Source organism: Oncorhynchus mykiss, unplaced genomic scaffold (assembly GCF_013265735.2).
Source record: "Oncorhynchus mykiss isolate Arlee unplaced genomic scaffold, USDA_OmykA_1.1 un_scaffold_219, whole genome shotgun sequence".
NCBI classification, from domain to species: domain Eukaryota; kingdom Metazoa; phylum Chordata; class Actinopteri; order Salmoniformes; family Salmonidae; genus Oncorhynchus; species Oncorhynchus mykiss.
Window position 1 is genome coordinate 40,032 of NW_023493688.1, and position 27,469 is coordinate 67,500.

Here is a 27,469-nt window from a genome sequence, read left to right on the forward strand (position 1 = left end):
GCCTGTTGTCTCTGAGCAGTGAGGTGAATATTGAGGCAGTGGTGTTCATCCTGGGGTACATTAAGCAATGTGATTGGGTCCAGTAAACAGAGCAGCTCTCTGGAGGTGTAGTTTCCATCTGTGCTGTTAATCAGGGTCGCCAACTGTACAAAAGTGTTCACAACTTTGGCTTCTCATCTCTTTTGTTCCTCAGTCTGTGACATGGACGCCTGTAGTTGTGAAGGCCTGCTTCTCATCAGGGAATGGGCCAGGACATATTACCACTAAATGACATGTCTTACTGTGATCTCCTGATGAATGGTGTGGACAAGGCAGGGCAGGATGTGGTGGTAAACGCCTCACAAATCAATGAGACTGACGACCCAACAGATACTCTAGAGCCCTACTGACAACACTGATGAACCAACAGATACTGTAGAGCCCTACTGACAACGACTCGCATCTCGTTCACAGACTTTAGTATGCAAACATACTGGGATTAAGAGTAGCTGTGAAAAGCAGTGTTTATGACCTGACAATGGGACAGAAAAGACCATGTTCTGGGTTGACTGACAGCTCAGCATGTACAGTAAACTAAGTAATTTCTCTACTTTTGACGGCGGTACAATACCAGATGTTTCGGTTCAGATTTAGCAAGCCCTCTTGATTGGACAGTACTCAGCAATTCTTAAACAATAGTGAACACAAATATATCACCATGTGAATTGTTCCCATGTTTCATGAGATGAAATGAAAGATCCCATTAATGTCCCATACGCACAAAGAAAGCTCTCAAATTGTGCACAAATTTGAGCATTTTGACTTTTCCAAGGTTATCCATCCACTTGACAGGTGGGGCTGATGACACGTGCTCACCTTGTGCTGAGGACAATGAGGCCGCACTGAAATGTGCATTTGTCGCAATGCCACAGCTGTCAAATTGAGGGCGCGCGCAATTGGCATGCTGACTGCAGAAATGTCTGCCAGAGCTGTTGCCAGATGATTGAGTCATTTCTCTAATGTTTCCCGCATCAAAAAGTCATTTGTAAAGAATTTGCCAGTACTTCCAACCAGCCTCACGACCAGGAATTGTAATCCTGCCAGCCCAGGAACTCCACATCCGGCTTCACCTGCAGCATCGTCTGAGACCAGCCACCTGGACAGCTGATGAAACTGGAGTATTTCTGGTTGAGGTAAAGCCTTTTCATGGGGGGGGGGGTCTGGCTCAGTGGGTGGGCCCAAGCTCTCCCATGACTGCGCCCCTGCCCAGTCACATGTCATCCATAGATCAGGGCCTCATTTATTTCAGTTGACTGCTTTCCTTATGACCCTGTAACTCTAAAAATCATTGAAGTTGTTGCATGTATATTAATGGATAATATCAACCCACTTCAGTGGTCACTGTTACAGGTGCAATGATATCAAGTGTTTTCTACCCGTAAACTCAGATTAGGACCCTGACTGTCAGTTGGCTCCAGTAAGGCAGTGGTCACCAAACCACCCTGTCGTCTCCTGGGGGAACTCAATCCCTTGTGGCTGAGTAACAGGGTGTTTTACACTCGCATTGTTAATTCCAATGGACCTCTGACCCCTACACATCAGTGGTATTGTAGGTAGCCTAGTGGTTAGGGTGTTGGGCCAGTGATCGAATCCCCGAGATCACCACAATCTGTCGTTCTGCCCCTGAACAAGGAACCCGCCGTTCCTCAGCCGTCATTGTCAATAAGAATTGGTTCTTAACTGACTTGCCTAGTTAAAGGATAAATTGTCAGGTCGCTATGTTTTGGGAACGAAACATTGAGTGACGATTATTGTATTGGACAATATACAAATGTGTTTGAGATCATTTGAAAAATTATTTTATTGAGAATTTATTTATTAGTTGAAGTAAAAATCTAAATGTAAAGATTTGAAGGTTTAGTTGGGGTGTTGTGAGAAATGAGTCCACAGAGATTCGGTCCAAAAATGGTGTCCCCGCTAAAGCAGTTAATACCACTGGGCTCGTAGGCGTTACCACCATATTTCTAGTACTGGTCATTTCACATCAGTCAGGGGAAGTGACAAGAGCACACTTTGGGAGGAAGGAGAGAAAATTGGGACACGGTCCTGACATTTCTGAAGGGATGCTACCCTCTTCTGTCGTATCATGTAGAGAAGGTTTTGGCTTTCGACTTCCTCTTTCTGGGGGGGAGAGGGTGGTAGCCAGAGGTTCCTCTGACCGGTGTGGCTGAAGGGGGTGGTAACCCCAAACCAAGCGAACCAGGCTCCAGCTTGACCCTGGAGATCTTGGGGGAGTGTGGTGAGCGAGGTGACCCAGCTTTAGGCCTCTTGGCTGGGGAGGCTTGGTGGGCGGAGGGGCAGCTGTGCTGGTTCAGACACACGGAGCAGAGAGGATTGACAGGTAGACACACCTGTTGACCAAACCCCACCAGCAACCAGTTGATCTCACTCCATAGATCCCTGTGTCGGGGAAGAGAGAGGAAGATCATCAATCGTCATCATCAAAATCATGTCGGACAGAAACCACAAGGCAAAATGTTTCTCTTTCCTGCTGTAAGGGATCTGATTGGTCAGTGACTGGTTAACGAGTGACCTGATGGGGTAGAGGAAGTGGTGGTGTCACCTTGGTAACCAGTCTTCCAGGGCCTTGCGTGTCTCCTCTGGGTTCTTGGTCCCACCTCTCGTCCATCCCAGCCGGTTGGAGATACGGTGGACGTGTGTGTCCACGCCTACTCACACACACAAACAATAGAACAACTATCCCATTATAAGACGCCCACAATATAATCCAATAGAACTACAACTCTGCACAACAGACCACATCACAACATGCAGACTAGAGTATGGGATTTGTAGTCCTACAATTGAAGTCAAATGTACATATACTTAGATTGGAGTCATCAAAACTTGTTTTTCAACCACTCCACAAATTTCTTGTTAACTAACTACAGTTTTGGCAAGTTGGTTAGTCATTTTTCCAACAATTGTTTACAGACAGATTATTTCACTTATAATTCACTGTATCACAATTCCAGTGGGTCAGAAGTTTACATACACTAACTTGACTTTGCCTTGAAACAGCTTGGAAAATTCCAGAAAATGTCATGGCTTTAGAAGCTTCTGATAAATAATGTCAATTAGCCTGAGTCAATTGGAGGTGTACCTGTGGATGTATTTCAAGGCCAGTGCCTCTTTGCTTGACATGGGGAAATCAAAAGAAATCAGCCAAGATCTCAGAAAAAAATTGGAGACCACAAGTCTGGTTCATCCTTGGGAGCAATTTCCAGACGCCTGAAGGTACCATGTTCATCTGTACAAACAATAGTACGCATAGATAAACACCATCTGATGAAACAAAAATATAACTGTTTGGCCAAAATGACCACCGTTATGTTTTGAGGAAAAAGGGGGAGGCTTTCAAGCCGAAGAACACCATCCCAACCGTGAAGCACGGGGGTGGCAGCATCATGTTGTGGGGGTGCTTTGCTGCAGGAGGGACTGGTGCACTTCACAAAATAGATGGCATCATGAGGATGGAAAATTATGTGGATATATTGAAGCAACATCTCAAGATATCAGTCAGGAAGTTAAAGCTTGGTCACAAATGGTCTTCCAAATGGACACTGACCCCAAGCAAACAAAGTTGTGGCAAAATGGCTTAAGGACAACAAAGTCAAGGTATTGGAGTGGCCATCACAAAGCCCTGAACTCAATCCTATAGAAAATTTGTGGGCAGAACTGAAAAAGTGAGTGCGAGCAAGGAGGACTACAAACCTGACTCAGTTACACCAGCTCTGTCAGCAGGAATGGGCCAAAATTCACCCAGCTTATTGTGGGAAGCTTGTGGAAGGCTACCTGAAATGTTTGACCCAAGTTAAACAATTTAAAGGCAATGCTACCAAATACTAATTGAGTGTATGTAAACTTCTGACCCACTGGGAATGTGATGAAAGAAATAAAACCTCTACTATTATTCTGACATTTCACATTCTTAAAATAAAGTGGTGATCTTAACTGACCTAAGACAGGGAATTTTTACTAGGATTAAATGTCAGAAATTGTAAAAAACTTTAAATGTATTTGGCTCAGGTGTATGTAAACTTCCGACTTCAAACTGTATATGAGCCATACCTACCTATGCCAGAGACCTGGTGCCAGGCGATGTCCATGGCCAGGTGAGCCATCTTGGGTCCTACTCCAGGTAGTCGTACCAGGCCCTCCACTGTGTTAGGGATGTCCCCTCTAAACTCCCTCTGGAGCATCACTGACGTCTGCTTCAGGTACTTCACCTTGGTCTGGAGGAGGGGGGGTAGGAGAGAAGACATATCAAGGTTTTATTCACAAGTATTCAAACAGATTCAACCACAAAAACTAGGAAGGTTTTCCAATGTCTCACAAAGTAGAGCAGATGAGTTGGTAGATGGGTAAAAATAAAAAGTAGATATTGAATATCTCTTTCAACATGGTGAAGTTAGTAATTACACTTTGGATGGTGTCGATACACCCAGTCACTACAAAGATACAGGCGTTCAACCCAACTCAGTTGCCGGAGAGGAAGGAAACTGCTCAGGGATTTTACCATGAGACAAATGGTGACTACGTTTAATGGCTGTGATAAAACACTGAGGATGGATCAACAACATTGTAGTTACTCCACAATACCAACATAAATGACCAAGTGAAAAGAAGGAAGCCTGTACAGAATACAAATACTCCAGAACATACATCCTGTTTGCAACAAGTCACTAAAGTAATACTGCAAAAAATGTGTCAAAGCAATACATTTTTTGTCCTGAATACAAAGTGTTGTATTGGATTTGCCTCAAACATATTACGGATTACCAATCTCCATATTTTAAAGGATAGTGGTGGCTACATCATGTTATGGGTATGCTTTTAATTGTTAAGGACAGGAGAGTTTTTCAGGATAAAATAAACAGAATGGAGCTAAGCACAGGCAGAATCCTGGAGGAAAACCTGCTTCAGTCTGCTTTCCACCAGACCCTGGCAGATTAATTCATCTTTCAGCAGGACAATAACCTAAAACACAAGGCCAAATCTACACTGGAGTTGCTTACCAAGAAGACAGTTAAATGTTCCTGAGTGGCCGAGTTACAGTTTTGACTTAAAAAAATATATATATATGGCAAAACCTAATGGTTGTCTAGCAATGAACAACAACCAATTTAATGGAGCTTGAAGAATTTTGAAAAGAATAATGGGCAAATGATGCATAATCTAGGTGTGGAAAGCTCTTAGAGATGTACCCAGAAAGACTCACAGATCAATCTAGGTGTGGAGAGCTCTTACAGATGTACCCAGAAAGACTCACAGATCAATCTAGGTGTAGAGAGCTCTTAGAGATGTACCCAGAAAGACTCACAGATCAATCTAGGTGTAGAGAGCTCTTAGAGATGTACCCAGAAAGACTCACAGATCAATCTAGGTGTAGAGAGCTCTTAGAGATGTACCCAGAAAGACTCACAGATCAATCTAGGTGTAGAGAGCTCTTAGAGATGTACCCAGAAAGACTCACAGATCAATCTAGGTGTAGAGAGCTCTTAGAGATGTACCCAGAAAGACTCACAGATCAATCTAGGTGTAGAGAGCTCTTAGAGATGTACCCAGAAAGACTCACAGATCAATCTAGGTGTAGAGAGCTCTTAGAGATGTACCCAGAAAGACTCACAGATCAATCTAGGTGTAGAGAGCTCTTACAGATGTACCCAGAAAGACTCACAGATCAATCTAGGTGTAGAGAGCTCTTACAGATGTACCCAGAAAGACTCACAGCTGTAGTCGCTGTCACATGTATTGATTCAGGGGGGGTTGAATACGTATCTAATCAAGATATATTAGTGTTTTATTTCCATGAATTTTCTACAAATATTTATACTTTATCTGTGACAGAGTGTAGATCGTTGACCCATAACCCCCCACAATTAAATCCATTTTAATCCCACTTTGTAACACAACAAAATGTGGAAAAAAGTCAAGGGGTGTGAATATTTTGTGAAGGCAGTGTATAGTGTGCGTTACCTTCCAGAAGCCGACAGGGTAGATGAGTTGTCCCAGTGTGTCATCGTCAGTGTTGACTATGTTGTCCACTGTACAGCCATGAGCCCTGAGTCTCTGCAGAGCCGCACTGGTCACCTGGTCCCTTGTCTGGCTTGACAACATCAGAGACACCAGCACCTGGTAACGTCGCACCTGGTGGAAGAGATGAGGAGGAAGGGAGAGAGTCTTTAATCTGGCTAGACAACTTTAGAGAGACCAGGACCTGGTAATGCCTCACTTGATGGGAAGGGGAAGAGGAGGGGAGAGAGTCTTTAATCTGGCTAGACAACTTTAGAGAGACCAGGACCTGGTAATGCCTCACTTGATGGGAAGGGGAAGAGGAGGGGAGAGAGTCTTTAATCTGGTATCTTTTAGATAGTAAACTACACTACATACACATAAGTATATGGACACCACTTCAAATTAGTGGATTCGGCTATCTCACCACACCCATTGCTGACAGGTGTATAAAATCGAGCACACCACCATACAATCTCCATAGACAAACATTGACAGTAGAATGGCCTTACTGAAGAGCTCTGGAATAGGATGCCACTTTTCCAACAAAGTCAGTTCAACAAATATCTGCCCTGTTAGAGCTGCCCCGGTCAACTGTAAATGCTGTTATTGTGAAGTGGAAACGTCTAGGAGCAACAACAGCTCAGCCGCAAAGTGGTAGGCCACACAAGCTCACAGAACAGAACCTCAGAGTGCTGGAGTGCGTAGCATGTAAAAGTAGTCTTTCCTTGGTTGCAACACTCACTACCGAGTTCCAAACTGCCTCTGGACGCAACGTCAGCACAAGAACTGTTCGTCAGGAGCTTCCTGAAATGGGTTTCCATGGCTAAGCATCACCATGTGCAATGCCAAGCGTCGGCTGGAGTGGTGTAAAGCTCTCCGCCATTGTACTCTGGAGCAGTGGAAACGCGTTCTCTGGAGTGATGAATCACACTTCACCATCTGGCAGTCCCGATGGACGAATCTGGGTTTGGCGGATGCCAGGAAAACGCTACCTGCCCCAATGCATAGTGCCAACTGTAAAGTTTGGTGGAGGAAGAATAACGGTCTGGGGCTGTTTTTAATGGATCGGCCCCCTTAGTTCCAGTGAAGGGAAATCTCAATGCTACAGTGCACAATGACATTCTAGACGATTCTGTGCTTCCAACTTTGTGGCAACAGTTTGGGGAAGGCCCTTTCCTGTTTTAGCATGACAACGCCCCTGTGTACAAAGCGAGGCCCATACAGAGTGTGGGTCAATGAGGAAGAACTTGACTGGCATGCACATAGCCCTGACCTCAACCCCATCGAACACCTTTGGGATGAATTGAAACGCCGACTGCAAACCAGGCCTAATCGCCCAACATCAGTGCCCGACCTCACTAATGCTCTCTCTTGGCTGCAAGTCCCTGCAGCAATGTTCCAACATCTAGTGGAAAGCCTTCTCAGAAGAGTGGAGGCTGTTATAGCAGTAAAAGAGGGGGACCAACTCAATATAAAATGCCCATGATTTTGGAATGAGATGTTCAATGAGCAGGTGTCCACATACATTACATAACCAAAAGTATCTCCTTGCTAGTATGCCTCTTATGCACTGCCTTGTGTTAGAATGGAGTGTTCAGTAGGCGTACACTGTTTCTAAAGAGGTCTCAGAATGAGGTTGACTCATCACTCCTGGTGGGAGAACAGGTGTGCATAACTAACATGTCACGTAACATCTAACTTGTATATCCTTGTCTGTCATGGTGGTAAAGCCTGATTGAACTGGCCTCATGAAAACAGCTTGGGATGTATTTAATTAGTCGCACACTGTAGCAAAACGTTTTCCAACGGAAAGCGAAATCAAGTGTTTCTATTGGACAAATTCAGCTAAGTCCCGCCTAGTTCTGTTTGCTTCTGTTTGGTTCCTAATGAATACACCCCAGCTTGCTAGCTCGGCCCATCTCCCATCTCCAACCCTTTTGCACTGTTTGTTACGTAAGCTCATAACAAATCATATCCAGTGACATAACTGCAGTTCCACATCCTCCTTTTATAGTGCTGCATGTATTTCACCTTTATCCTGGAACATAAATCAGATCTACAGCCTTCTGACCCTGCTCTGTAGAACCCCTGCACCTCTAATGGGCATTCTACTGTTCTACCTGCAGGGTTCATCTAGTGGTGGAACCCTGCTACTACCTCTGTGTTCTGCTGTTCTACCTGCAGGGTTCATCTAGTGGTGGAACCCTGCTACTACCTCTGTGTTCTGCTGTTCTACCTGCAGGGTTCATCTAGTTCTACTGGTGGAACCCTGCTACTACCTCAGTGTGTTCTACTGTTCTACCTGCAGGGTTCATCTAGTGGTGGAACCCTGCTACTACCTCTGTGTGTTCTACTGTTCTACCTGCAGGGTTCATCTAGTTCTACTGGTGGAACCCTGCTACTACCTCAGTGTGTTCTACTGATCTACCTGCAGGGTTCATCTAGTGGTGGAACCCTGCTACTACCTCTGTGTGTTCTACTGTTCTACCTGCAGGGTTCATCTAGTTCTACAGGTGGAACCCTGCTACTACCTCTGTGTGTTCTACTGTTCTACCTGCAGGGTTCATCTAGTGGTGGAACCCTGCTACTACCTCAGTGTGTTCTACTGTTCTACCTGCAGGGTTCATCTAGTGGTGGAACCCTGCTACTACCTCTGTGTGTTCTACTGTTCTACCTGCAGGGTTCATCTAGTTCTACTGGTGGAACCCTGCTACTACCTCTGTGTGTTCTACTGTTCTACCTGCAGGGTTCATCTAGTGGTGGAACCCTGCTACTACCTCTGTGTGTTCTACTGTTCTACCTGCAGGGTTCATCTAGTTCTACTGGTGGAACCCTGCTACTACCTCTGTGTGTTCTACCTGCAGGGTTCATCTAGTGGTGGAACCCTGCTACTACCTCTGTGTGTTCTACTGTTCTACCTGCAGGGTTCATCTAGTGGTGGAACCCTGCTACTACCTCTGTGTGTTCTACTGTTCTACCTGCAGGGTTCATCTACTGGTGGAACCCTGCTACTACCTCTGTGTAATCTACTGTTCTACCTGCATGGAACCCTGCTACCACCTCTGTGTATTCTACTGTTCTACCTGCAGGGTTCATCTAGTTCTACTGGTGGAACCGTGCTACTACCGCTGTGTAATCTACTGTTCTACCTGCATGGAACCCTGCTACTACCTCTGTGTATTCTACTGTTCTACCTGCAGGGTTCATCTAGTTCTACTGGTGGAACCCTGCTACTACCTGTGTGTGTTCAAACGTCCTAAAGGAAACAGTCACCACCAGCCGTGGAAAAGGAGTTTGTGTGATTGGCACAGACGACATACTGTATGTGTCAGCAATGAGACCTTTGTGTGTTACATATTGTCATGACCAGTGTTACATTGTGGCATTACCAGTACTACATAATGTGACATAGACCCAAATAGATCATGACCTGTGCTACATAGTCCTTCATAGGCCTACATAGATCCTAACCAGTGCTACATAATCCTACATAGATCCTGACCAGTACTACATAATCCTTCATAGATCCTGACCAGTACTACATAATCCTACATAGATCCTGACCAGTACTACATAATCCTACATAGATCCTGACCAGTACTACATAATCCTTCATAGATCCTGACCAGTACTACATAATCCTACATAGATCCTGACCAGTACTACATAATCCTACATAGATCCTGGCCAGTACTACATAATCCTTCATAGATCCTGACCAGTACTACATAATCCTTCATAGATCCTGACCAGTACTACATAATCCTACATAGATCCTGACCAGTACTACATAATCCTTCATAGATCCTGACCAGTACTACATAATCCTACATAGATCCTGACCAGTACTACATAATCCTTCATAGATCCTGACCAGTACTACATAATCCTACATAGATCCTGACCAGTTCTACATAATCCTACATAGATCCTGACCAGTTCTACATAATCCTTCATAGATCCTGACCAGTACTACATAATCCTACATAGATCCTGACCAGTTCTACATAATCCTACATAGATCCTGACCAGTTCTACATAGACCAGTATCAGTGCTAAACCCAGTGGTCTTTGACAGACAGTGAAACATCTCGTGAGCATATTTTACCCCGGTTGACCATCTTCAGGGGTCTTATTTGTTGTTGGGGGGGGGGGGGGGGCGGAGAGCGGAGCTCCCTCAACCTCCTACATTACTTTAGGGGTGAAATATAGGGTCAAAATGCACAAAGCCCTGGTGTAGCCTATTTCTGACACTGCTCTACAGTGGTTGGTGTAGATCAGGTCTCCGCCCCCCAGGTGTAGATCAGGTCTCCGCCCCCCAGGTGTAGATCAGGTCTCCGCCCCCCAGGTGTAGATCAGGTCTCCGCCCCCCAGGTGTAGATCAGGTCTCCGCCCCCCAGGTGTAGATCAGGTCTCCGCCCCCCAGGTGTAGATCAGGTCTCCGCCCCCCAGGTGTAGATCAGGTCTCCGCCCCCCAGGTGTAGATCAGGTCTCCGCCCCCCAGGCGAACTCGGGGAAGGCGAGGGCGAACTCGGGGAAGGCGAGGGCGAACTCGGGGAAGGCGAGGGCGAACTCGGGGAAGGCGAGGGCGTACTCGGGGAAGGTGAGGGCGCGGAAGAGGGAGGAGCCGAGGCAGGAAGCGGTCTCTTGGTAGGTCAACAGGAGGTTCATGATACCCGGGGAAGAATGTGTGGACGGCACGGAGCAGGGGGTAGCAGGGGCTGGTCCACCTCTGACCCGGAGAGGATGAGGGAGCGGACAGAGGGGGAGGGGAGACAGTGGCCAGGGTGTAGGTGGGGAGGTAAGAGGGGGAGAGAGGAAGGAAGGTGGGGAGGTAAGAGGGGGAGAGAGGAGGGGAGAGGAAAGAAGGTGGGGAGGTAAGAGGGGGAGAGAGGAGACGAGGGGATGTACGGTAGTGGGGGGTGTACGGCAGAGAGACAGAAACCAGTGGGGTCTCACCCACCTCATCAGGGGCGTGTGTGTCGTAGCATTTCTCCGCCCCCATGAGGTCAACAGGCGCATCCCTGGTGCTCCTCATCTGACGCACATGACCCAGCTGCTTGCTCCAATCAGGAGGCTCCCAGTGTTTAGGCTCCTCCTTCCCATCGTATTCCACCTTCACCTGGCCCCGCCTCCTACGCAGGATGGGTGCCAGTGGTAACAGACACAGGGCTTTGTCTGGCTCAGCTTGTGATTGGCCGATGGATGAGCGACGGAACCTAGAGGAGCCAATATCTGCAAGGGAAAGTAGGGGCGGGGGACAGAAGTTGAGTGATGAGGTGTGCTGAACATTCTGAGTCATACAGAAATTATGTCACATTCTTCATGTACAGAACAACTGAACATACAGGAAGTAGTAGACGACATCGTCACCTGTGTCGATTAATTAGGGGCGTATTCAGACTGTGTGCATATAGCCAGGCCATAGGCTCTCTTTCTCTGAAGACTGTAGTCATCTCTTAGTTGTTGTTTTAGGCTACAGCTTGTCCCATCTGAAAGTCCCTCAATCATGCAGCAAGACATTGCTTCAGTTCGTAAATGTCAGAAGGGCAATGTTGTGATAAAACGGATTCATACCTGAAGCGTCTCGTCCCAAACTCTGATTTGATACGCTCGAATCTTCTTCCTCCTGTTTCACGTGCGCCCTCAACACTCTCCTCTCCATCCTAGTTTTTAACGTCGTGGCTAAACCGGCACGGGGCACGGTCTTGTTACCGCTCCGAGTGATGACCGCGGTACTCTCAACGAAATAAGGCGAGGTCATTTTGAAACAGTGTAAAGCATAGGATACCGTTGTGCTGCAAGTGGGACGGACCGTGGCTAACAACATTAGCTTGTTATCTATTTGAGTGATAATCTGGTTAGCTAGCTAAAACACATGTATGCAAGTTTTGGTAACATTTTCCAAGTACTATTGATAGATATTGAAACGTGACCTACTAGGGTTGTTGATTTCATTTTCAAACGACAGGCACGTTAAGACAAACTAGAACATTAAACACATGTTAAATTTTTAACTCGACACCTCTTGCTTCGTCGAGCAATGTTTTTAGCAGGAACTACATTTCCCATCAGCTCCCGCGACAAACGTGTTTTTATAGGAAGTGCCCGACAGTCCATCCGGTTGTCGAGTGGGGGGACTGATCTGACTTGGGGAAAGCTTTTGAAATATTGGGATAAACAAATTCTAAATGCATGAATTTGCCTTGCTCGGTATTTTGTCCACCTGCCAGCCTCACGTGAATGACGCCAGAAACGCATCTAGATCGATAGAAGGTATGAACTTCCGTTGTTTTTAAAGCCCTAGGTCTGGAACGAAAACAAGCAGATAGCTAGTCAACAATATGTATTTATTAGTGCTTGTTTGTGTCGCTCTTTCTCTCTCCCTGTCCGCTATTTTGTCAGCTGTTCCGGACGGATGTTGAACATACACGAATGGGCACCTGAATGGGTACTGTTGTTACCTCTAAAACTGAACTAGATAATATTAGTTAGCTGTCGTTGTTCACTCGGTTCTCTCTCTGCTTGACAGGGAGAATTATTTCAACATTCTCCTGGCTTGTTTCGTGGTACTCTCTCTCTCTCTCTCTCTCTCCCCAGCTAGAACTCAATAGCTGATTGTCGCTGATCCCGAGGTTGTAGGTACTACTGACTAGCTACTGAAGTATAGCCTAATTGCGTCCCAAATGGCACTATATTCTATATGTAGTGATTGTGCCATTTGGTGCGTATTCTATATTAGCACGGACACACAAACTACCACTTTCCCGTGACCATAACAGAGTCATCCTAGCTGCTTTCTGTACAAGCGGTTATTATTTGCTTTATGTAACAACAACGTTATGAATATCATATCAAGGCCCTTTAGAATGTGCAGAGGAATGGGATGGTTCTAGGGCAATTGTTTGGTATCTCATGTGCTCCTAACCCCTAGCTCGCTTTGCAAGATGCATGTGGTGTGAGTCTGGACGTGCACTAATTTATGGAGAACCACAGGTGCAAAGGACAAAAACGATGTCGAGAAGGGGTGTGATGTTGGGGCATGTCTCTGTCTGTCATTTATCTGTTTGACAGAAACTAACAGCAGTCACGTAATGCAACAAGTTGGGCCAGGGCTCTCTCAATTGATCTTTCCTTGATTCCTTGTACTCAAAACACATTTTGAGTGAATTTTATTTCTGGTATAAAAATAAATAAAAAACATTGAAGGTCTGAGGAGAAGCAACCTTGTGGTTAAAAGGAGGCGAGTGGGTAGGATTTGAGGAAACTTAATCAATAAACTGAACATTGATAACCAACTGTTTTCCGAGACACTAAGACAACTCCATGGCTTTTCTAAATGATACAAAGTTCCCATAGAGGAGTGGAATAATGGACCACCCAATACTATTAATGTTCTCTCCCTACGACCCAATACTATTCATGTTCTCTCTCTACCACCCAATACTATTAATGTTCTCTCTCTACCAGCCAGTACTATTCATGTTCTCTCTCTACCAGCCAGTACTATTCATGTTCTCTCTCTACCAGCCAGTACTATTCATGTTCTCTCTCTACCAGCCAGTACTATTCATGTTCTCTCTCTACCAGCCAGTACTATTCATGTTCTCTCTCTACCAGCCAGTACTATTCATGTTCTCTCTCTACCAGCCAGTACTATTCATGTTCTCTCTCTACCACCCAATACTATTCATGTTCTCTCTCTACCACCCAATACTATTCATGTTCTCTCTCTCTACCACCCAATACTATTCATGTTCTCTCTCTACCACCCAATACTATCCATGTTCTCTCTCCCACCCAATACTTTTCATGCTCTCTCTCTACCACCCAATACTATTCATGTTCTCTCTCTACCACCCAATACTATTCATGCTCTCTCTCTACCACCCAATACTATTCATGTTCTCTCTCTCTACCACCCAATACTATTCATGTTCTCTCTCTCTCTCTACCACCCAATACTATTCATGTTCTCTCTCTCTACCACCCAATACTATTCATGTTCTCTCTCTCTCTCTACCACCCAATACTATTCATGTTCTCTCTCTCTCTACCACCCAATACTATTCATGTTCTCTCTCTACCACCTAATACTATCCATGTTCTCTCTCTACCACCCAGTACTATTCATGTTCTATTCATGTTCTCTCTCTACCACCCAATACTATTCATGTTCTCTCTCTCCCACCCAATACTATTCATGTTCTCTCTCTCTCTACCACCCAATACTATTCATGTTCTCTCTCTCTACCACCCAATATTATTCATGTTCTCTCTCTGACCCTGCTGGTTCTACTAACCTGTGTTTCTCCCTCTGTTTCCCCCAGAGCCCCAGTAGAGTGTAAGCTGCCTGGTCCCTCCCCACAGGACCCCTCCTGGACCCCCAGCCATGAACAAGCAGCCCAGTAAAGAGAGTCTGAAGGACAAGGTAAAGGGGATATTTGGTTTGGGATCCCCTCGACCCCCCAGCAAGCAGACAGACAGCAAGCCCTCAGAGTTCATCATCACACTGGATATACTCAAGGTATGTGAGAGTGTGACGCAACTACACACACACACACACACACACACACAATCAGTTTTCTGTCTCTGACCATCTTGCTGTCTTTCTCTTCAGGAGCTGCACCCTGACTGTGGCCTTAGCAACAGAATCCGGGTTGCTAACCATGTCTCCGACCTGGCCAAGGCCAAGAAGTTTGAGGAGGTGAGAGAGCACACCGTGTGTGTGTGTGTGTGTGTAGACGGGTTAGCTAACAACGTCACAAAAAAGATGCACACACTTCAGTGTGTCAGAAGTCAGTGTGTTGTGATTCTACATGGCCACACAGCGATAAGAAGCTGTCGTGTGGGGAATCGTCGGGGGCTCCTTTTCAGCTCGTTTCTTCAAATCTGGTTCTTGATACCTTGTCTTGTTTTGACTGAGGTCACGTCTATGCTAATACTGTATGGTTAAAATCTGGTTCTTGATACCATGTCTTGTTTTGACTGAGGTCACATCTATGCTAATACTGTATGGTTAAAATCTGCTAGCTAGCTAACCAACAACTGTAATGATGTATTTAAGAGACCAGTGTTCACTGTGCAAATGTATTTATGTTTCCAATAAACATTTGGAGATGAAATGTTTAGTTTCCGTGTTGCCAACAATCTAAGCCGACCCTGTCTGTTTTTCAGCACGCGTCGCTATTGTTGCTAAACAACCAACTGTCTATTAATCTGGTGTGTGTATTAATGTGTGTGTGTGTGTGTTGCCTCCGTCTCTGTGTGTGTGTGTGTATGTTGCCTCCCCCTCTGTGTGTGTGTGTGTGTGTGTATTAATGTGTGTGTGTGTGTGTTGTCTCCCTCTCTGTGTGTGTGTGTGTGTGTATTAATGTGTGTGTGTGTGTGTATTAATGTGTGTGTGTGTGTGTGTGTGTGTGTTGCCTCCCTCTCTCTGTGTGTGTGTGTGTGTGTATTAATGTGTGTGTGTGTGTGTGTGTGTATTTGTGTGTGTGTGTGTGTATTAATGTGTGTGTTTTACAGCATGCAGTGGAAGCCGTATGGAAGGCGGTGGAGGACATGCTGACTCCAGAACAGCCACCTGAAGCTAGACATGCTGTCCTGCTGCTCCTCAGAGCTGTCATACAGGGACAGGTACACACACACACACACACACACAGATACACACACACACACACACACACACACACACACACACACACACATAGACACACACAGAGACATAGACACACACACACACACACACACACACACACTATCTAGGAGGCACCACAGAGAACAAGAAAGTATGTTGATTTCCTGTGTGTGTTGCCTCTCTCTCTCTCTGTGTGTGTGCTTGCGTGTGTGTGTGTGTCTACCAGGGTGAGCGTCTGGGTCCTCTGCGGGCCTTCTTCTTCAAGGTGATCAGAGACTACCAGCCGTCCAATGAGGACCTGTCTGACAGGCTGGAGGTGTTCAAGGCCCTGACGGAGAACGGGAAGGACATCACGTACCTGGAGGAGGACATAGGTGAGACAACATCAACCCTTTTTACACTGTGACCTGTGATGTAGATGATTCCACCCCACAGTCTTTTGACAGTCGTTACACTACCATGTTACCATGTTACGGAGTCTGTCCACGAGATATTCACTGGTCCAATGAACAGCCCAACTGGGACCCTTGAGAAAGATATTGACTGATTTGGTCATGATATTGTTTGACTGATTTGGTCATGATATTGTTTGACTGATTTGGTCATGATATTGTTTGACTGATTTGGTCATGATATTGTTTGACTGATTTGGTCACGATATTGTTTGACTGATTTGGTCATGATATTTTTTGACTGATTTGGTCACGATATATTTTGACTGATTTGGTCACGATATTGTTTGACTGATTTGGTCACGATATATTTTGACTGATTTGGTCACGATATTTTTGACTGATTTGGTCACGATATTTTTTGACTGATTTGGTCATGATATTTTTGACTGATTTGGTCACGATATATTTTGACTGATTTGGTCACAATATTTTTGACTGATTTGGTCACGATATTTTTGACTGATTTGGTCACGATATTGTTTGACTGACTGGTTGATTTAATTTATTGATCACCTGCAGCTGGGTTTGTCCTGCTGTGGATGGACATTGGTCTGACCGCGGACTTCCTCCACGTCCTGGTCAACCTGGTCAAGTTCAACAGCTGCTACCTCGACCAGAACGTATCCGTCATGGTCCAGTAAGAACACACACAGTCTTGTACAACTAACCTTGTGGGGACACACAATTCAGTCCCATTCAAAATACTATTTTCCCTAACCTGTACCCTAACCTTAATCCCTAACCTTAATCCCTAACCTTAATCCCTAACCTTAATCCCTAACCTTAATCCCTAACCTTAATCCCTAACCTTAATCCCTAACCTGTACCCTAACCTGTACCCTAACCTGTACCCTAACCTTAATCCCTAACCTTAATCCCTAACCTTAATCCTAACCTTAATCCCTAACCTTAATCCCTAACCTGTACCCTAACCTTAATCCCTAACCTGTACCCTAACCTTAATCCCTAACCTGTACCCTAATCTTAATCCCTAACCTGTACCCTAACCTTAATCCCTAACCTGTACCCTAACCTTAATCCCTAACCTGTACCCTAACCTTAATCCCTAACCTGTACCCTAACCTTAATCCCTAACCTGTACCCTAACCTTAATCCCTAACCTGTACCCTAACCTTAATCCCTAACCTTAATCCCTAACCTGTACCCTAACCTTAATCCCTAACCTGTACCCTAACCTTAATCCCTAACCTGTACCCTAACCTTAATCCCTAACCTGTACCCTAACCTTAATCCCTAACCTTAATCCCTAACCTTAATCCCTAACCTTAATCCCTAACCTTAATCCCTAACCTGTACCCTAACCTGTACCCTAACCTTAATCCCTAACCTTAATCCCTAACCTTAATCCCTAACCTTAATCCCTAACCTTAATCCCTAACCTTAATCCCTAACCTTAATCCCTAACCTGTACCCTAACCTGTACCCTAACCTTAATCCCTAACCTGTACCCTAACCTTAATCCCTAACCTGTACCCTAACCTTAATCCCTAACCTTAATCCCTAACCTTAATCCCTAACCTTAATCCCTAACCTTAATCCCTAACCTTAATCCCTAACCTGTACCCTAACCTTAATCCCTAACCTGTACCCTAACCTTAATCCCTAACCTGTACCCTAATCTTAATCCCTAACCTGTACCCTAACCTTAATCCCTAACCTGTACCCTAACCTTAATCCCTAACCTGTACCCTAACCTTAATCCCTAACCTGTACCCTAACCTTAATCCCTAACCTGTACCCTAACCTTAATCCCTAACCTGTACCCTAACCTTAATCCCTAACCTGTACCCTAACCTTAATCCCTAACCTGTACCCTAACCTTAATCCCTAACCTGTACCCTAACCTTAATCCCTAACCTTAATCCCTAACCTTAATCCCTAACCTTAATCCCTAACCTTAATCCCTAACCTGTACCCTAACCTGTACCCTAACCTTAATCCCTAACCTTAATCCCTAACCTTAATCCCTAACCTTAATCCCTAACCTTAATCCCTAACCTTAATCCCTAACCTTAATCCCTAACCTTAATCCCTAACCTGTACCCTAACCTGTACCCTAACCTGTACCCTAACCTTAATCCCTAACCTGTACCCTAACCTTAATCCCTAACCTGTACCCTAACCTTAATCCCTAACCTGTACCCTAATCTGTACCCTAACCTTAATCCCTAACCTGTACCCTAACCTTAATCCCTAACCTGTACCCTAACCTTAATCCCTAACCTGTACCCTAACCTTAATCCCTAACCTGTACCCTAACCTTAACTCAAAACCCTAGCTCCTAACCCTCAACCTAACTCTAATTCTACCCTAAACCCCACTAGAAATGGCATTTGACCTTGTGGGGACTAACAAAATGTCCCCAGTTGGTCAAATATTTGTTAGTATAATATTTTTGTGGGGTCTTCTGATTAGTTACACACACACACACACACACGCACACACGCGCTAGGTCTCAGTGTGTGTGGTTTTGTCCAACAGGAAGATCTGTCTGCTGTGTAACCGGACAACAGCCTCGACAGACATTGAGGTAATATTTAATTTACTCTGATGTCGAGGTTTTACAACTCTGGGCTTTTTATTCATGAGGTCATTAACCCTTACGTGTCTGTGTCGTCTCGGTGTGTGTGTCGTCTCGGTGTGTGTGTCGTCTCTGTGTGTGTGTGTGTGTCGTCTCGGTGTGTGTGTGTGTGTGTCGTCTCGGTGTGTGTGTGTGTGTGTGTCGTCTCGGTGTGTGTGTGTGTGTCGTCTCGGTGTGTGTGTGTGTGTCGTCTCGGTGTGTGTGTGTTTCGTCTCGGTGTGTGTGTGTCGTCTCGGCGTGTGTGTGTCCAGATGGCTCTACAGGTGCTGGATGCGGTGGTGTGTTATAACTGCCTCCCCTCTGACTCCCTCACCGTCTTCATCATCACTCTCTGTCGCACCGTCAACGTCAAGGAGTTCTGTGAGTCCTGCTGGAAGGTGAGGGAGTGTTGGGGGAGGGAGTGTTGGGGGAGGGAGTGTTGGGGGAGGGAGTGTTGGGGGAGGGAGCGTTGGGGGAGGGAGCGTTGGGGGAGGGAGCGTTGGGGGAGGGAGCGTTGGTGAGTGAGTGTCTGATGATCTACTTGTCATGTTAATTAATCTGACTAAACAATAATAATAATAATAGTAATAATAGTAATGATTAATATTCTAACATCTAACTGTTAGAAATGATCAACAGTTTATACACAATTTGGCAGATGATAATACTGCTCCTCCTCTCATCTCTCCTCCTCCTCTCTCATCTCCCCTCTCCTCCTCTCTCATCTCCCCTCTCCTACTCTCTCATCTCCCCTCTCCTACGCTCTCATCTCCCCTCTACTCTCCTACTCTCTCATCTCCCCTCTCCTACGCTCTCATCTCCCCTCTACTCTCCTACTCTCTCATCTCGCCTCTCCTCCTCCCCTCTCCTACTCTCCCCCCTCCCCTCTCCTACTCTCCTCCTCTCCCCTCTCCTCCCCTCTCCTCCATCTCTCCAGTTGATGAGGAAGGTGTTGGGGACTCATCTGGGCCATAGTGCCATATACACCATGTGCCGTATCATGGAGGAGAGGTAACAACCCTGTGTGTGTGTGTGTGTGTGTGTGTGTGTGTGTGTGTGTGTGCCTGTGCCTGCGTGTGTCTAACCTCTCCTCTCTGTGTGTCTAACCTCTCCTCTCTGTGTGTCTAACCTGTCCTCTCTGTGTGTGTGTGCCTGCGTGTGTGTGCCTGCGTGTGTTTAGTTTAACCTGTCCTCTCTGTGTGTTTAACATGTCCTGTCTGTGTGTTTAACCTGTCCTCTCTGTGTGTGTGTGTGTGTGTGTGTGTGTGTGTGTCTAACCTGTCCTCTCTGTGTGTGTCTAACCTGTCCTCTGTGTGTGTCTAACCTGTCCTCTGTGTGTGTCTAACCTGTCCTCTCTGTGTGTCTAACCTGTCCTGTGTGTGTGTGTGTGTGTGTGTGTGTGTCTAACCTGTCCTCTCTGTGTGTGTGTGTGTGTGTCTAACCTGTCCTCTCTGTGTGTGTGTATGTGTCTAACCTGTCCTCTCTATGTGTGTGTGTGTCTAACCTGTCCTCTCTGTGTGTGTGTGTGTGTCTAACCTGTCCTCTCTGTGTGTGTCTAACCTGTCCTCTGTGTGTCTAACCTGTCCTCTCTGTGTGTGTGTGTCTAACCTGTCCTCTGTGTGTGTGTGTGTGTCTAACCTGTCCTCTCTCTGTGTGTCTAACCTGTCCTCTCTGTGTGTGTGTGTCTAACCTGTCCTCTCTGTGTGTGTGTCTAACCTGTCCTCTCTCTGTGTGTCTAACCTGTCCTCTCTGTGTGTCTAACCTGTCCTCTCTCTGTGTGTCTAACCTGTCCTCTCTCTGTGTGTCTAACCTGTCCTCTCTCTGTGTGTCTAACCTGTCCTCTCTCTGTGTGTCTAACCTGTCCTCTCTCTGTGTGTCTAACCTGTCCTCTCTCTGTGTGTCTAACCTGTCCTCTCTCTGTGTGTCTAACCTGTCCTCTCTCTGTGTGTTTAACCTGTCCTCTCTCTGTGTGTGTGTTTAACCTGTCCTCTCTCTGTGTGTGTGTCTAACCTGTCCTCTCTCTGTGTGTATGTCTAACCTGTCCTCTCTCTGTGTATGTCTAACCTGTCCTCTCTCTGTGTGTGTGTCTAACCTGTCCTCTCTCTGTGTGTGTGTCTAACCTGTCCTCTCTCTGTGTGTGTGTCTAACCTGTCCTCTCTCTGTGTGTGTGTCTAACCTGTCCTCTCTCTGTGTGTGTGTGTCTAACCTGTCCTCTCTCTGTGTGTGTGTGTCTAACCTGTCCTCTGTGTGTGTGTGTGTGTCTAACCTGTCCTCTCTCTGTGTGTGTGTCTAACCTGTCCTCTCTCTGTGTGTGTGTGTGTCTAACCTGTCCTCTCTGTGTGTGTGTGTGTGTCTAACCTGTCCTCTCTCTGTGTGTGTCTAACCTGTCCTCTCTCTGTGTGTGTCTAACCTGTCCTCTCTCTGTGTGTGTCTAACCTGTCCTCTCTGTGTGTGTGTGTGTCTAACCTGTCCTCTGTGTGTGTGTGTGTCTAACCTGTCCTCTCTGTGTGTGTGTCTAACCTGTCCTCTCCGTGTGTGTGTGTGTGTGTGTGTCTAACCTGTCCTCTCTCTGTGTGTGTGTGTGTCTAACCTGTTCTCTCTCTGTGTGTGTCTAACCTGTCCTCTCTCTGTGTGTGTCTAACCTGTCCTCTCTCTGTGTGTGTCTAACCTGTCCTCTCTCTGTGTGTGTCTAACCTGTCCTCTCTGTGTGTGTCTAACCTGTCCTCTCTCTGTGTGTGTGTGTCTAACCTGTCCTCTCTCTGTGTGTGTGTGTCTAACCTGTCCTCTGTGTGTGTGTGTGTGTGTGTGTGTGTGTGTGTGTGTGTGTCTAACCTGTCCTCTGTGTGTGTGTGTGTGTGTGTGTCTAACCTGTCCTCTATGTGTGTGTGTGTAACCTGTCCTCTCTGTGTGTGTCTAACCTGTCCTCTCTCTGTGTGTGTCTAACCTGTCCTCTCTCTGTGTGTGTGTGTCTAACCTGTCCTCTCTCTGTGTGTGTGTGTCTAACCTGTCCTCTGTGTGTGTGTGTGTGTGTGTGTGTGTGTGTGTGTGTGTGTGTGTGTGTGTGTGTGTGTGTGTGTGTGTGTGTGTGTGTCTAACCTGTCCTCTATGTGTGTGTGTCTAACCTGTCCTCTATGTGTGTGTGTGTAACCTGTCCTCTCTGTGTGTGTCTAACCTGTCCTCTCTGTGTGTGTCTAACCTGTCCTCTCTGTGTGTGTGTCTAACCTGTCCTCTCTGTGTGTGTATGTCTAACCTGTCCTCTGTGTGTGTGTGTGTGTGTGTGTGTCTAACCTGTCCTCTGTGTGTGTGTGTGTCTAACCTGTCCTCTGTGTGTGTGTGTGTGTGTGTCTAACCTGTCCTCTCTGTGTGTGTGTGTGTGTGTGTGTCTAACCTGTCCTCTCTCTGTGTGTGTGTCTAACCTGTCCTCTCTCTGTGTGTGTGTCTAACCTGACCTCTCTTTGTGTGTCTAACCTGTCCTCTCTCTCTGTGTGTGTGTCTAACCTGTCCTCTCTCTCTCTGTCAGGGCGTATATGGAGGATTCTCCGTTGCTGAGAGGAGCAGTGTTCTTCGTAGGGATGGCTCTATGGGGGGCGCACCGTCTCCCAGCCTTAAAGAACACCCCTACCCTGGTCCTCCCATCATTCTATAAGGTAGGATCCAGAGAGGGAGGGAGGAGGTAGAGAGGGAGGGGGGGAGAGATGGAGGAAAGATTCAGCATTTTAAAGGTGCATTAGAGGAGTTTTGACTTTGACCTCTGACCAACCCCTGACCTTTAACCCCCAGGCGATGTGGTGTGCCAACGAGATGGTGTCGTATGAGATCGTTCTGTCCATCACCAGACTGATAAAGAAGTATGGCAAGGAACTCCAGGTGGTCACATGGGACATACTGCTGGGGATCATAGAGAGGTTACTACAGCAGATTCAGGTACACACACACACACAGAGACACACACACACACACACACACACACACAGAGACACACACACACACACACAGAGACACACACACACACACACACACACAGACAGAGACACACACACACAGACACACACACACACACACACGCACAGAGACACACATACAGACAGACCGAGAAAATGAATGTAGTTCTCTCTCCAGTCGATAGGCAGTGCAGAGCTGAAGTCCATAGTGTTTGAGTTGCTGACTACAGTGGAGGAGCTCTATGAGCAGAACGGCTTCCATGGATCATCTGACAAGTTCTTCAGTCTGGTGGAGAAGTGTGCTGACAAAAGACCTGTAAGTCACTCCTCCTCTTCCTCCTCTTTTCCTCTTCTTCTTCCTCTTCTCCTTTCCTCCTCTTCCTCCTCTTCTCCTTTCCTCTTCCTCCTCTTCTCCTTTCCTCTTCCTCCTCTTCTCCTTTCCCCCTGTCATCGGCCCTCCTCTTCCTCCTCTTCTCCTTTCCTCCTCTTCCTCCTCTTCTCCTTTCCCCCTGTCATCGGCCCTCCTCTTCCTCCTCTTCTCCTTTCCTCCTCTTCCTCCTCTTCTCCTTTCCCCCTGTCATCGGCCCTCCTCTTCCTCCTCTTCTCCTTTCCTCTTCTTATCAGCCCTTCTCTCTCTCTTTTTTCCCTGAGTCTGACAGTCTTTGTGTGATATCTGTTATTTGCCTTCACTTTGTCTTCCATTGTTCTTGTAAGGAGTTGTTGTTGTGATGTCATCAGGATGCGTCGGTGCTGACTCTGATATCGTACCGGGCCCAGTCCATCCAGCCAGCTAAAGACGGGTGGATCCAGAGCCTACACCACCTTATGGAGAAGTTCTTCAGGTAACTGTATAGTGCTGTGTGGTCGCCACGGATACCAAAACAGGCAGTCGCCATGGAAACAAAAACCAAACTAAAAGTTGTTATAGGTGCCCGTTGAGTGATTGTCATTCCTGTCTTATGTTGAACATTATTTAGGGAAAGAAAGTTTGTGTTAAACTGCTTCTCTGGGTCTCTCTCTCTGGGTCTCTTTCCTCTCTCTGGGTATCTCTCTTTCCTCTCTCTGGGTATCTCTCTCTCCTCTCTCTGGGTCTCTCTCTCTCCTCTCTCTGGGTCTCTCTCTCTCCTCTCTCTGGGTCTCTCTTTTTCTGTGTCTCTCTCTCTCTCCTCTCTCTGGGTCTCTCTCTCTCCTCTCTCTGGGTCTCTCTCTCTCCTCTCTCTGGGTCTCTCTTTTTCTGTGTCTCTCTCTCTCTCCTCTCTCTGGGTCTCTCTCTCTCCTCTCTCTGGGTCTCTCTCTCTCCTCTCTCTGGGTCTCTCTTTTTCTGTGTCTCTCTCTCTCTCCTCTCTCTGGGTCTCTCTCTCTCCTCTCTCTGGGTCTCTCTCTCTCCTCTCTCTGGCTCTCTCTCTCTCCTCTCTCTGGGTCTCTCTCTCTTTCTGTGTCTCTCTCTCTTTCCCCCCCAGGAATGAGAGTCGTAGTGTGATCAGGATCAAAGTGCTTCACATCCTCTCCTTTGTCCTCAGCACCAACCGCCAGCTCTACGAGGTACTCACCCACTCACTCACTATCAAACTACTCTCCTTCACTCCCTCTCCCGTTCTCTCCATCTCTCCCTGCGTGTTCATTCTGTCTTCTCCTTCCCAGGAGGAGCTGATCGAGGTGGTGGTGGTTCCTCAGCTCAGTGGGATAGCAGAGGACAGAGACCTGGCTGTGAGGAGACAGGCTACCCAGCTACTGGTGGACCTGGCTGAGAGCTGTAGTACACACCACTTCACCAGCCTCCTGGACATCATTCAGAGGGTAGGAGACACACACCACTTCACCAGCCTCCTGGACATTTCAGAGGGTAGGAGACACACACACCACTTCACCAGCCTCCTGAAGGGTAGGAGACACACACCACTTCACCAGCCTCCTGGAGGGTAGGAAACACACACCACTTCACCAGCCTCCTGGAGGGTAGGAAACACACACCACTTCACCAGCCTCCGTGGACATCATTCAGAGGGTAGGAGACACACACCACTTCACCAGCCTCCTGGAGGGTAGGAGACATACACACACACCACTTCACCAGCCTCCTGGAGGGTAGGAGACACACACCACTTCACCAGCCTCCTGGAGGGTAGGAGACACACACACACCACTTCACCAGCCTCCTTGAGGGTAGGAGACACACACACACCACTTCACCAGCCTCCTGGAGGGTAGGAGACACACACACACCACTTCACCAGCCTCCTGTAGGGTAGGAGACACACACACACACCACTTCACCAGCCTCCTGGAGGGTAGGAGACACACACACACCACTTCACCAGCCTCCTGGAGGGTAGGAGACACACACACACACACACCACTTCACCAGCCTCCTGGAGGGTAGGAGACACACACACCACTTCACCAGCCTCCTGGAGGGTAGGAGACACACACACACACACCACTTCACCAGCCTCCTGGAGGGTAGGAGACACGCACACCGCTTCACCAGCCTCCTGGAGGGTAGGAGACACGCACACCGCTTCACCAGCCTCCTGGAGGTTAGGAGACACGCACACCGCTTCACCAGCCTCCTGGAGGTTAGGAGACACGCACACCGCTTCACCAGCCTCCTGGAGGGTAGGAGACACGCACACCGCTTCACCAGCCTCCTGGAGGGTAGGAGACACGCACACCGCTTCACCAGCCTCCTGGAGGGTAGGAGACACGCACACCGCTTCACCAGCCTCCTGGAGGGTAGGAGACACGCACACCGCTTCACCAGCCTCCTGGAGGGTAGGGGACACGCCCACCGGAGCAGGAGAAATGTAACCGTTGGAGGCTGAGGGATGAAGCAGGAGAAATGTAACCGTTGGAGACTGAGGAACGAGACTGAGGGACGAGGCTGAGGGACGGAGCAGGAGAAATGTAACCTCTCAGATTCATAGACAGAGCTGTGGATGCAAGGATCAACCATCCATAAAGACAAATAACTCGGAATATCAGAGCGAGCATGTGGAAGTTATATTCTTCAGGATTCAGCGGGTTCGTATCAATCATTTGAGTCCTCTGAAGGATGTAGCAACTACAGATTGTCCCTTTTAAAGGTGTGAAAGGTGTTTGTTTGTGAGAGGTTGTTCTCTCTCTTGCTCGGATCCCTGTTTCTACAACTGCATTGTTTGCTGTTTGGGGTTTTAGGCTTCTGTAGAATGGAAAAAGGTCTTCATAAATATGGCAAATCCAATGTTATTGGTCACATACACATGGTTAGCAGATGTTAATGGTCACATGGTTAGCAGATGTTAATGGTCACATACACATGGTTAGCAGATGTTATTGGTCACATACACATGGTTAGCAGATGTTATTGGTCATATACACATGGTTAGCAGATGTTAATGGTCACATACACATGGTTAGCAGATGTTATTGGTCACATACACATGGTTAGCAGATGTTATTGGTCACATGGTTAGCATATGTTATTGGTCACATACACATGGTTAGCAGATGTTAATGGTCACATACACATGGTTAGCAGATGTTATTGGTCACATACACATGGTTAGCAGATGTTATTGGTCACATACACATGGTTAGCAGATGTTAATGGTCACATACACATGGTTAGCAGATGTTATTGGTCACATACACATGGTTAGCAGATGTTATTGTTCACATACACATGGTTAGCAGATGTTATTGTTCACATACACATGGTTAGCAGATGTTATTGGTCACATACACATGGTTAGCAGATGTTATTGGTCACATACACATGGTTAGCAGATGTTATTGGTCACATACACATGGTTAGCAGATGTTATTGGTCACATACACATGGTTAGCAGATGTTATTGGTCACATACACATGGTTAGCAGATGTTATTGGTCACATACACATGGTTAGCAGATGTTATTGGTCACATACACATGGTTAGCAGGTGTTATTGGTCACATACACATGGTTAGCAGATGTTATTGGTCACATACACATGGTTAGCAGATGTTAATGCGATTGTAGCGAAATGCTTGTGCTTCTAGTTCCAACCGTGCAGTAATATCTAACAAGTAATCTAACAATTCCACAACAACTACTACTTATACACACAAGTGTAAAGGAATGAATATGTACATATAAATATATGAATGAGTGATGACCGAACGGCACAGGCAAGATGCAGTAGATGGTATAGAGTACAGTATATACATATGAGATGAGTAATGTAGGGTATGTAAACATTATATGAAGTGACATTGTTTAAAGTGGCTAGTGAAACATTTATTACATCCAATTATTAATTATTAAAGTGGCTAGAGATTTGAGTCAGTGTGTTGGCAGCAGCCACTCAATGTTAGCGATGGCTGTTTAACAGTCTGATGGCCTTGAGATAGAAGCTGTTTTTCAGTCTCTCGGTCCCAGCTTTGATGCACCTGTACTGACCTCGCCTTCTGGATGATAGCGGGGTGAACAGGCAGTGGCTCGGGTGGTTGTTGTCCTTGATGATCTTTATGGCTTCCTGTGACATCGGGTGGTGTAGGTGTCCTGGAGGGCAGGTAGTTTGCCCCCGGTGATGCGTTGTGCAGACCTCACTACCGTCTGGAGAGTCTTACGGTTGAGGGCGGAGCAGTTGCCGTACCAGGCGGTGATACAGCCCGACAGGATGCTCTCGATTGTGCATCTGTAGAAGTTTGTGTGTTTTCGTTGACAAGCCAAATTTCTTCAGCCTCCTGAGGTTGCGCCTTCTTCACCACGCTGTCTGTGTGGGTGGACCATTTCAGTTCGTCTGTGATTTGTACGCCGAGGAACTTAAAACTTTCC

At 46.7% G+C, this 27,469-nt stretch overlaps 2 protein-coding genes across 7 annotated transcripts in view; one reads left to right on the forward strand and one right to left on the reverse strand.

The window, feature by feature from the left end:
• Positions 1-1,825: 1,825 nt before the first annotated feature.
• LOC110493404 (nth-like DNA glycosylase 1) lies at positions 1,826-12,119 on the reverse strand. 3 transcript variants are annotated; one of them, XM_036973067.1, is made up of 7 exons: positions 11,635-12,119; positions 11,021-11,292; positions 6,019-6,189; positions 4,115-4,274; positions 3,754-3,834; positions 2,603-2,708; positions 1,826-2,439 (listed from the first exon to the last, which is right to left on the reverse strand). In XM_036973067.1, the coding sequence occupies exons 1-7, from the start codon at positions 11,885-11,887 to the stop codon at positions 2,124-2,126; spliced, it is 1,359 nt and encodes a 452-aa protein (XP_036828962.1). In that variant the 5' UTR covers positions 11,888-12,119; the 3' UTR covers positions 1,826-2,123. The 3 variants fall into 3 exon arrangements, with proteins under 3 accessions (XP_036828962.1, XP_036828964.1, XP_036828963.1); XM_036973069.1 differs by lacking the exon at positions 3,754-3,834 and having other exon boundaries at positions 4,128-4,274; XM_036973068.1 differs by lacking the exon at positions 3,754-3,834.
• Positions 12,120-12,163: 44 nt separating this feature from the next.
• LOC110510382 (tuberin) overlaps positions 12,164-27,469 on the forward strand; it is a 65,988-nt gene continuing 50,682 nt past the window's right edge. For 2 of the 4 annotated variants that reach the window (XM_036973065.1, XM_036973066.1), the window contains exons 1-15: positions 12,168-12,333; positions 14,388-14,584; positions 14,678-14,764; positions 15,583-15,693; positions 15,921-16,068; positions 16,669-16,786; positions 18,652-18,700; positions 19,003-19,128; positions 19,668-19,741; positions 22,251-22,377; positions 22,511-22,654; positions 22,850-22,987; positions 23,410-23,513; positions 24,132-24,213; positions 24,313-24,468. In XM_036973065.1, coding sequence (XP_036828960.1) covers positions 14,450-14,584; positions 14,678-14,764; positions 15,583-15,693; positions 15,921-16,068; positions 16,669-16,786; positions 18,652-18,700; positions 19,003-19,128; positions 19,668-19,741; positions 22,251-22,377; positions 22,511-22,654; positions 22,850-22,987; positions 23,410-23,513; positions 24,132-24,213; positions 24,313-24,468 — 1,599 coding nt within the window. In that variant the 5' untranslated portion in view covers positions 12,168-12,333; positions 14,388-14,449. Of the gene's footprint in view, positions 12,334-14,387; positions 14,585-14,677; positions 14,765-15,582; positions 15,694-15,920; positions 16,069-16,668; positions 16,787-18,651; positions 18,701-19,002; positions 19,129-19,667; positions 19,742-22,250; positions 22,378-22,510; positions 22,655-22,849; positions 22,988-23,409; positions 23,514-24,131; positions 24,214-24,312; positions 24,469-27,469 lie in introns of all 4 variants that reach the window. The other 2 variants (XR_005042059.1, XM_036973064.1) reach the window with 2 other exon arrangements.